The following is an 8,788-nucleotide window of genomic DNA, read 5'->3' on the forward strand; positions in this document are numbered from 1 at the left end:
AATGCTGGGAAACATTTAGAAAACACGTTTTAAAAAATATTGATTTTGTGAATTCCTCCCCAAGGTATGGAACCCCGAAAGGGAAATTGAGGAGAAAAAAATTGAAGTAATTTTTTTTTCCGAAAATTGAAATAATTAAAAAATAAATAAAAAGAATTCTGGTTACTAATTGATGCGTAACTGGTGGTGCGCATCAATTAGTAACCAGAACACACTATGGGTAGTATTAGTATTTACCCAGCATGCACTGCGGATTCCAGCTGCCTCCATAGCATGAAGGGGTTGAAGGATGAGTCCTCTTAAAGCTTCTTAAAATGTTTAGTTTTAACATAATTTTATCATTTCATAACTTGATTTGAAACAAACAAGCGGGAGTTAATGAAGATGTTTGGATCAAACTGTTTAAGGCCACCCTTTCTTGAATCAAAGACATCAAAGCTTCAGCGGGACGGCTCGTGCGACGTTGTTATCATCCCACCAAACAGTTTTTTATGGAGATGGCACGTTTATTTGAACATTAAGGTCAGAAAATGTACTTTTTTTTCACTTTACACTGCCAGACTGAAGCAAAAATGTAGTCCTCCTGACAGACATCCTTTACAAGAGACGGTTGTGTTTGCTTGGTTTGTGGGAGGGGTTAATCCAGTAGTGAAGTTGGTAACCTGGCCTTCCATTTCCATCGCTACTGTACATGTCTGGAGGAGATTTGCGGCTGAGAAGGAAGCGGGTCAAAGGAAATGCTTTGGTCCGAGTGTGATAAAAGTTGGCAGTTAAATGTTCCACAGCACACATGGCGGCGGCGGCGGCATTACTTCTTTAATGGACGTCCTCGTCATCTACCCGTTCTCTTTCCACAAGACTAAGTGAATGCTATGGTCGGGCATGCTGGTCGCAAATACCAGTCCAGAGTCGTTGCCCCCGTCCAGGCCGTTGAGCCAGGACGTCACACCTGCCAGGAAGCTAGAGCCTCGTTTGGATTTCCTGTAGGGCGGCAGAGGCCAGCGGCCTGAGATGACCTCCGTCCTCAGGTCCATGACATACAGGAAGTGGTTGTCGAAAAGGAGTGCAAACACCTTTCCAAAGCTGAGCAGGGAAAGGTTGGCTGGATCCTGCAGCTTTATTACCCTGGAAACACAAGGAAAGTACTCAATCATCTGGATGAGGGTGAAGGTGAAATATTTATGGTGATCTTTAGATTCCACCTGCCGTGTTTAGGAATACCCTTTCAAAATGAAACAGGCGACCAAAACATAAAATACTTGCTATGGAGATAAAATCATCAAAAAATAGTGGTTTTTGCATCAGACTGACAGAGGAGGAAGGAGTCAGTGGTGTGTGTAGCTTAGGAGTGTCAAACTCAATCACACAAGGGGCCAAAAATCTAAAACACACCTTAGGTCGCAGGACGAACAGGATTAACATTTATTGAACACTCTAAATCTACATTTTTTTTAACTTTAAAAACTGTAACTTTTTAAACATAATTATGAACTAGATATATAGCATTACCTGTGATAATGCTAGTGTGAAGCTGACTTTAGCCGCTGAAAATGCTAGTGATGGTAGCTGAAGGTGCTGAAATTTATAGCTGAAAACGCTGAAGCTAATAGCCAGCTAAAATATTAGCTAAATGCAAAATTAGCCTAAAAGACTTAAAAAAAACGTAGGTTAGTGAAAACAGCTAACATGTAAATATAAACCAAACTCCAAAACAGCCTAAAAAACTTCAAAAGAAAAGCCTAAATTAGCCAACACAGCTAGTATGTACTAGAAATATTAGCTTAACTCCAAAATGGCCACAAAAAATGAAGAAAACCCTAAATTAGCCAACACAGCTAGTATGCACCCAAAAAATTAGCTTAACTCCAAAATGGACCAAAAAAAAGGAAAAAAATCCTAAATAAGCCAAAACATCTAGCATGTAGCTGAAATATTATCCAAAGTCGCCTAAAAAAATCATTGTAAATGCCAAAATAGTCCAAAAAGCTAACAGAATGATAATTTTTACAACCGTAACTTTTTAATATAATTATGGATAATAAGAAAGGCAGGGATATTATTTCAGAATAAATCAACTTAATCATTAAATAACTTTCAGTATTTTACTCTCTGTAAAAAAATATATTGTCACAATCATAAAAGTTAGAAATAAGCGCAAGATAACATCGGGCCATTAAGGACAAATAAATGATCTGGAGCTTCAGATAGAATCACCTGGAGGGCCGCATCCGGCCCCCCGGGCCTCGACTTTGACACATGTTGTGTAGCGGCTGCCAAGCAACTTGTCAAAGGTGGGCGGTGAGGGCAGGTAGCGCCTGCAGGACATACATCCCCGCTTGCACCTTCAATTATGTATTTTTCTTTAACAAAGAGGAGTATCTTCTGTGCTAAAGTTTCTTGACACAACTGTCTCAATAAATCCATATTTTGTGGAAAAACTCCAGATTTTTTCCATAAACAGCAGCTTTAGTTTTCTTTAAAGTTGAAGCCTCTTCTTCACTGGTTCTTTCTCCCCACAGAAACTTTCCAAAGATTTTTTTAAAAATTAATTTTCCATTTAATTTAACGGTTGGAGCATCACTTTAAGAAGGTAGAGAATGTATTTTCGACATGTGACTAGAGCTGCCACGATTAGTCCACTAATCGACTAACAAAATATTTGATGAGTAATTTAATAGTTGATTAGTCGTTACTTTATATTATATGGAGTCAGACTGTTTTAAAGTCGACAGTTATAATGACATTCTGTTAGCTTTTTGGACTATTTTGCATTTATTAAGAGTTTTTGGGCTAATTTGGAGTTTAGCTAATATTTCAGCTACATGCTAGCTATTTAGGCTAATTTAGGATTTTTTCATCTTTTTAGGCTAATTTGGAGTTTAGCTAACATTTCAGCTGCAGACTAGACGTTTCGGCTAACAGGCTTTTTTCCGCTTTTTAGGCTATTTTGGAGTTAGCTACTATTTTAGCTGCATGCAAGATGGTTTGGCTAATTCAGGCTTTTTTATGTCTTTTAGGTTAATCTCACATTTAACTCATATTTTAGCTGGCTTTCAGCTTCAGCGTTTTCAGCTATTAGCTTCAGTGATCTCAGCTATCAATTTCAGCATCTTCAGCTATCAGCACTAGAATTTTCAGTGGCTAAAATCAGCTTACAGCATTCACACTAGCATTATCACAGGTAATGCCATATATCTCATTTTTAGTTAGTTTAAAGCTAATGATGGTTTAGATGTGTTTTACATCCAGTTTGCGCATGACCTGATTAGTTGACTAATCAGAAAAAATTATCGATTATTAGTCGACTATTAAAATAATCGTTTGTGGCAGCACTACATGACATGCACCAAGTTATAGATAGATGTGGTGGACAGAATCTAGTAGTTGTATAAAGTACAACTTCCTTCAGAATCAGAAAATAAACAAAATGAAAATACTCTAAGCTACTGCGTGTATTTTCTGTCTATGACCTGGTACCACATAAGCTGGTAGTGGTTCCCAGTCTGAGGGTTGGGGGCCTCTGACTCAAGCCACCATGTAGCAGCATGACCCGGCTGTTTAACATTTAACATCAGTCCAGCTTTCAGTAAAATCTGCATAACACTGAAAGCTTGGCTGCTAACTATACTTTACATAAATACAAGAACAGAGTACAACTACAGAACATGGTTAGGGGCCGTGGTCTGTCCCAGAAGTACCTGTTCACCCAAACTCTCCATCTGATAATTAGTTGTCTCAGTCTGCACATTAATGCATTTAGACAAATGGAAATATTTCCATGGAAAAATTATGTTTATGCATGAGGCTGTACCTGAGAATCTCAAAACTAGCAAAGTCCCACTGGTAAACTCCAAGGTCCGAGCTGCAGACGATGTAACGTCCATCGAACTGCAAGCGGGGCTGGAGGCTGATGCTGCGGTCTTCTGAAACCGAGAGCGTCTTCAAACACTTGCAGTTGATCTCTCTGCCTAAAGGCCAAACCTGCAAAAGGAACATTTGGATTTTTTAATGAAATGGCTTTTATTCCTGCACAAGCAATGCAGGCGGGTTCCAGTTTGTTAGCTTACCTTGATCTCATACTTATCAGCACTGAGGAGGATGTAATCACCAGGACTGTGAACCACCGACTCAACTTCACTTTTCTGCAGGATCACCTGGGAAACAACATTATTTCCATCAAAGTCTGAAAGAGTCAGAAGAAGAACGTTCTGATGAGCTGGACTTGCCTTGGTGACCCATTCTGTGTGTCCAGTCAGAGTGTTGAGACAGGAACCAGCAGACAAAGACCAGACCTTGACGGAGAAGTCTGCAGACCCACTGACCAGCAAATCCAGTTCATCGTTGTAGTCCACACTGAAAACTGAACAGACACAACAGTTCAGAGGAATTCAATAAAAGACACTTGTAGCTACAAGGAAAAAAACACACTAGAGAGCTCTTTAATGAATCTAACTGGAGAATAGAATCAAGCAACACAACTGACTTATGTTATCCAGTAAAGTGTGACAGCACTAAGATGTGAACTATCATCACCTCTACCTTTTCTAAGAGTGAGAATTCAGTTTTCAATCTCACAATTCCTTAAGTGCCTTTTTACAAAAAAAAACCTGCCATATAGTCTAAAAAGTATGGTTTTCTCTCGTTTATCCCAGGAGATACGTTTTAAAAAACTTTATTTTTCACCATAATTATTTTAAGCCGGTTAAAGTCCACATTTTATACACTTCTCTCAGACAGACATGAACATTTTAATATTTCACTCTCTTTGTTAAACTCTCAAGGCTTCATAGAAAAATAAGCTATTTAAAAATAATACAAAAAAGATGTGGTTGTGATCAAAGATTTATGTAAATGTGGTAAACTGAACGCATTCTGTACAGGAGGAGAATAACTGACAAGATCTACAGCCAACCAGGATGGAGAACACAATGTCATTAAAAAAAAGCATGAAAAATTGCATCCAAAAAATCTGCGAGACTCCAAAAGGTGAAACAAGAGAACTCCAACTGACTACAAAAATAGAGATTTACAACGATTTTAATGATTGACATCCGTCAGCAAACGGATTCAAACCAGCGCCTTCTTGCCGTGAACAGAGAGCGCTAACCACTACCCCACAGTGCAGCCCCCCTCACAACCAAAGTTCCCTTTTCCTAAAAACACTCCTGTATATGGTACAAACTGACCTGCTCCTGTGTGGCCACGAAACTGCTGGATTTTGGCTCCTGTGCTCCACTCCCAGCATGCAATAGTGTTGTCAAAGGACCCGGTCACCAGCTTCTGCTCATCAAACTTCACTGTGGCACAGGTGTGTGTCTGAATTCCATAAATGCACTGTCCAGTGCGCACATCCCATAGCTTAGCAGAAAGGTCATCAGATCCTAGAAAGCAGAGATGAATACGTTTCAGCCCTGCGGTGCCCCCACTAGTCCATTCCAGGCCCCAGAGTTCAGGTGTACCTGTGCAGAGGAGACCATCCTTATAGTAGAGAGCATAGACGCGAGCGCTGTGCCCGATGAGCGATGACGTCTCAAAGGCCTCCTGATCCTTCAGCTGTGTCATGCGCAGCCTCGCCTTCAGGTAAACCACCTTCCAATGCGAAGCGTCTTGGATAGACTCATCAATCTTCCAGCCCAGCTCCTGACACACAGTCTGCCACACCTCTGTGCAGGAGTTTATAACCTACAGGGAATACACATAAACATACTGGCAATTCAACCACCAGCTGGTTCATTTTTTTGGAATGTTTTTAAAGAAACAAAGCATCAATTTGTCTTTTTATATATATATATATATATATATATTAGCTCATAGTAATCATATGTCTGAGGAAACAGTCCACCTCCTTGAAATCAGACTAGGGATGCCACAAACCCTTATTTTATTAGTCAACTAATCACCTAATATTTTTACTGATTAGTCGACTAATCGGATCATTTGCAAAGTGGATGTAAAACGCCAATTTTAACCATCATTAGCTTTAAACTAACTAAAAATTAAAGACAGCTAAGATTATAGTTTATTAAACTTTTAATGAATCATGAAGCATCTGTCCTTCATTAGTTTGTAAGATTAAAACAAGATTAAATGAGAGAGAGATCAGGAATATACTTTCCATCAAACTCATTTTGACAGGTGACCTTTGACCCTACACCATCCATCAAACTTATTTTGACAGGTGACCTTTGACCCTACACCATCCATCAAACTCATTCTGACAGGTGCCCGCCCCTCAAGATGATGTAACATTTTAATATCACTTTTATAAATAAAGGGTATGTAGGGTCAAAGGTCACCTGTCAAAATGAGTTTGATGGAGAGTATATTCCTGATCTCTCTAACGAGGTCAGCATCTGAAACAAGGAACTATTTTTCACTAAAGAGACAGTTTTGGTGTCACTGACTCAAATAATGAAAAAAGTGCATTTTTTGGTGATGAACACTCAAAAATTTGTTCAACTTCACTACACTCTGACTCCATATAATATAAAGTAACAACTAATCGACTATTAATCGTGGCAGGCCTACATCAAACAGCTCTTATGTTTCAGACCTTTATCTCTTTTCACGTTTTTACTATATCTAGATAGTAAACATTTCCGAACTGCTTAATATTCAGCACGTCTCCATGTTTTGTGGTTTTCAGCTCCAGGTTTAAGGTGCCAATTTTGCCCTACTTCAAAAATGTTCACCTTGTTCCACTGTTTGCAGACCAAACAGCAGGTGAGCAGGCTCTGAGGGTCCAGCCATCGCAGCAGGTAGAAAGCAAGTTCCAGAGGAAGCAGGCGCAGGAAGTCGCGCTTCAGCAGAGTCTCCAGACCGTTGGACAAATGGCGGAGCTGGGCGGCGCCACTTAAGGATATGAGGTGGTCCAGACACTGGTTCCGCTGCTGGTCGTTCAAAGAAAGGAAAGTGGTGGAGACTGACTCCAGCCACCCCTCAAAGGAAGTTTTGTCCATGGGCACATGGGAGCAACCTGTAACACCTGCAACAGCGATGGAAAAACTATTTCTTCATTTGACAGCAACAGCTACAAAAACAGTTTGTAAGATCTGCATGTCAGCTGGAGAAACAAAGTTAAAAAAAAATAAAAGAAAGAATTAGACAAAAGGAGTTAAAGAAAATTCCAGGCACTTCAATGCACTTAGAATATTTTCTAAAGGAGGCGGCCCATGCTGGCCACAGTGCCTCTGTCGTCATCTGTTTTGGTCTCGCGCCCACAACTCTGTGGACAGGAGAACAGCTGGTTCCAAAGCTCTGTCCAAAACGCAGCAGTTCCTCGCGCTGGACACTAGAGCGCGTGATCGTTCGTGTGTGGCGAAGACAAGATGAGACGCATTTGTGGAAACTAGGCGTGACAATCACGCATCTCGCGGACACCATGAGACGATATTAAATCCGTTTTACCTGTCTGCAACCCCGCCGGCCCTCAGTCACACGCTGTAGGCTGACGCCCGCAGTCCTGTCGGCGATAGGAAAACATGCGTTGTCATCACGAACACGAGATTTAACACATTAAGACCTTAAAAAGGGGGAAAACGGCTTCCAAGTTTGATTGAGGCACGCGCTCACACACCCCCAGCCGCGCGTGCGCACAGAAACACGCTCTGCATTGCCTTATCTTTCAGACTCGTCCCTAAGAGGACACTTACAATGATTTCACAATAAAATGTAGCTTAAAGAAAATGCCAGCACCAAACAAAAACATATTTAGGAGGGTTTAGACTCACTGCATACCCATAGTTACTGTTACTCGTGCCGTTTGTCAGTATGCTACCAAAGCATCTTAGCTAGGCTTAGGAACATCGAACCAAGCTAACTGTTGTATACACCGGTCGATATAAAAAACACATAATTAATCATATTTAAATTTGTACAAACCAGTAAATTGCGGAGATATCCTTTCCCCAACGTCATGGTTATGTAGTATACATAGCGGAATTAGCCACCGCAAAGCTAACCTGTCGAAACTTATCCCTACCATGCAACATAGCTGTGTAGCTTTCGCCAGCGAACCAACATGACAAGTGCACTTAATTTTCCTCAATTTGATTCAAATGCTACAAATCTAAAATTCCTCTTTAAATTACAGCAGCTAGGAAACGTTGGGCTAAAGGAGGTTGTCAGCTTCTGACAGCATGAATACCAGAAGATAATGGAAACGGATTTTACTGTCTGTGGGAAATTTTACCCGCAGCCATGTCTCACAGGCGTGTCAGTGCTACTTTAAGAGCGTTAGAAATAGTACTTTGTACAAATGTTTGAATATGCACTCTAAATATTTCTACGTTTGATTTGTCAACGAGTTTCAATCCTGTTCTTTTCATTTTGACGATAACCAGTTGACTGCAAGACAAAAAAGAGGGGTAATTTTACACCAACGTCAAGCTGCTTCCGGTGTAACGCTAAATATGGTACGTAGTAAAACAGAACGTGTGAAATTTATGAGCCTGGCGCGGTTGTGCATGACTTTTTAATTACACCAGTATTATTTTAGTGTTGATTTATTAAGAGGCATATTTTAAAATATTAGAGGTCAGCAGAAGAAACGCATATATATATATATATATATATATATATATATATATATATATATATATATATATATATATATATATATATATATACTCCGTATGGGAAAACTAGGGAAATACATGAGGATACAACCAAAACTTAAAAAAAGAGAAAGTGAAGATTAATTTTTAGCACATTGTTTAATAAAACATATTCTACGCTAACAGTAATGTAAGTAATCCCAGATAGCAAAAATGTTTCGGCCCGGATGCGG

At 39.9% G+C, this 8,788-nt stretch overlaps 1 protein-coding gene across 1 annotated transcript; it reads right to left on the reverse strand.

The window, feature by feature from the left end:
* Positions 1-484: 484 nt before the first annotated feature.
* On the reverse strand, positions 485-8,185 carry fbxw2 (F-box and WD repeat domain containing 2). Its single transcript, XM_024264855.2, has 9 exons — positions 7,882-8,185; positions 7,408-7,462; positions 6,693-6,985; positions 5,460-5,682; positions 5,187-5,381; positions 4,227-4,360; positions 4,068-4,154; positions 3,812-3,981; positions 485-1,125 (listed from the first exon to the last, which is right to left on the reverse strand). Exons 3-9 carry the CDS (start codon positions 6,957-6,959, stop codon positions 837-839), a joined length of 1,365 nt encoding a protein of 454 aa, XP_024120623.1. The 5' UTR covers positions 6,960-6,985; positions 7,408-7,462; positions 7,882-8,185; the 3' UTR covers positions 485-836.
* Positions 8,186-8,788: the final 603 nt, after the last annotated feature.

The sequence above is a fragment of the Oryzias melastigma genome, unplaced genomic scaffold, assembly GCF_002922805.2.
Source record: "Oryzias melastigma strain HK-1 unplaced genomic scaffold, ASM292280v2 sc00345, whole genome shotgun sequence".
NCBI classification, from domain to species: domain Eukaryota; kingdom Metazoa; phylum Chordata; class Actinopteri; order Beloniformes; family Adrianichthyidae; genus Oryzias; species Oryzias melastigma.

Coding starts and splice junctions, on each gene's coding strand:
- fbxw2 (XM_024264855.2), bottom strand. CDS start 6,959: ATGGACAAAACTTCCTTTGAGGGGTGGCTGGAGTCAGTCTCCACCACT. Junction 5,683..6,692: donor TCTGCAAACAGTGGAACAAG/GTGAACATTTTT, acceptor TATTCCCTGTAG/GTTATAAACTCCTGCACAGA. Junction 5,382..5,459: donor GGATGGTCTCCTCTGCACAG/GTACACCTGAAC, acceptor TCTGCTTTCTAG/GATCTGATGACCTTTCTGCT.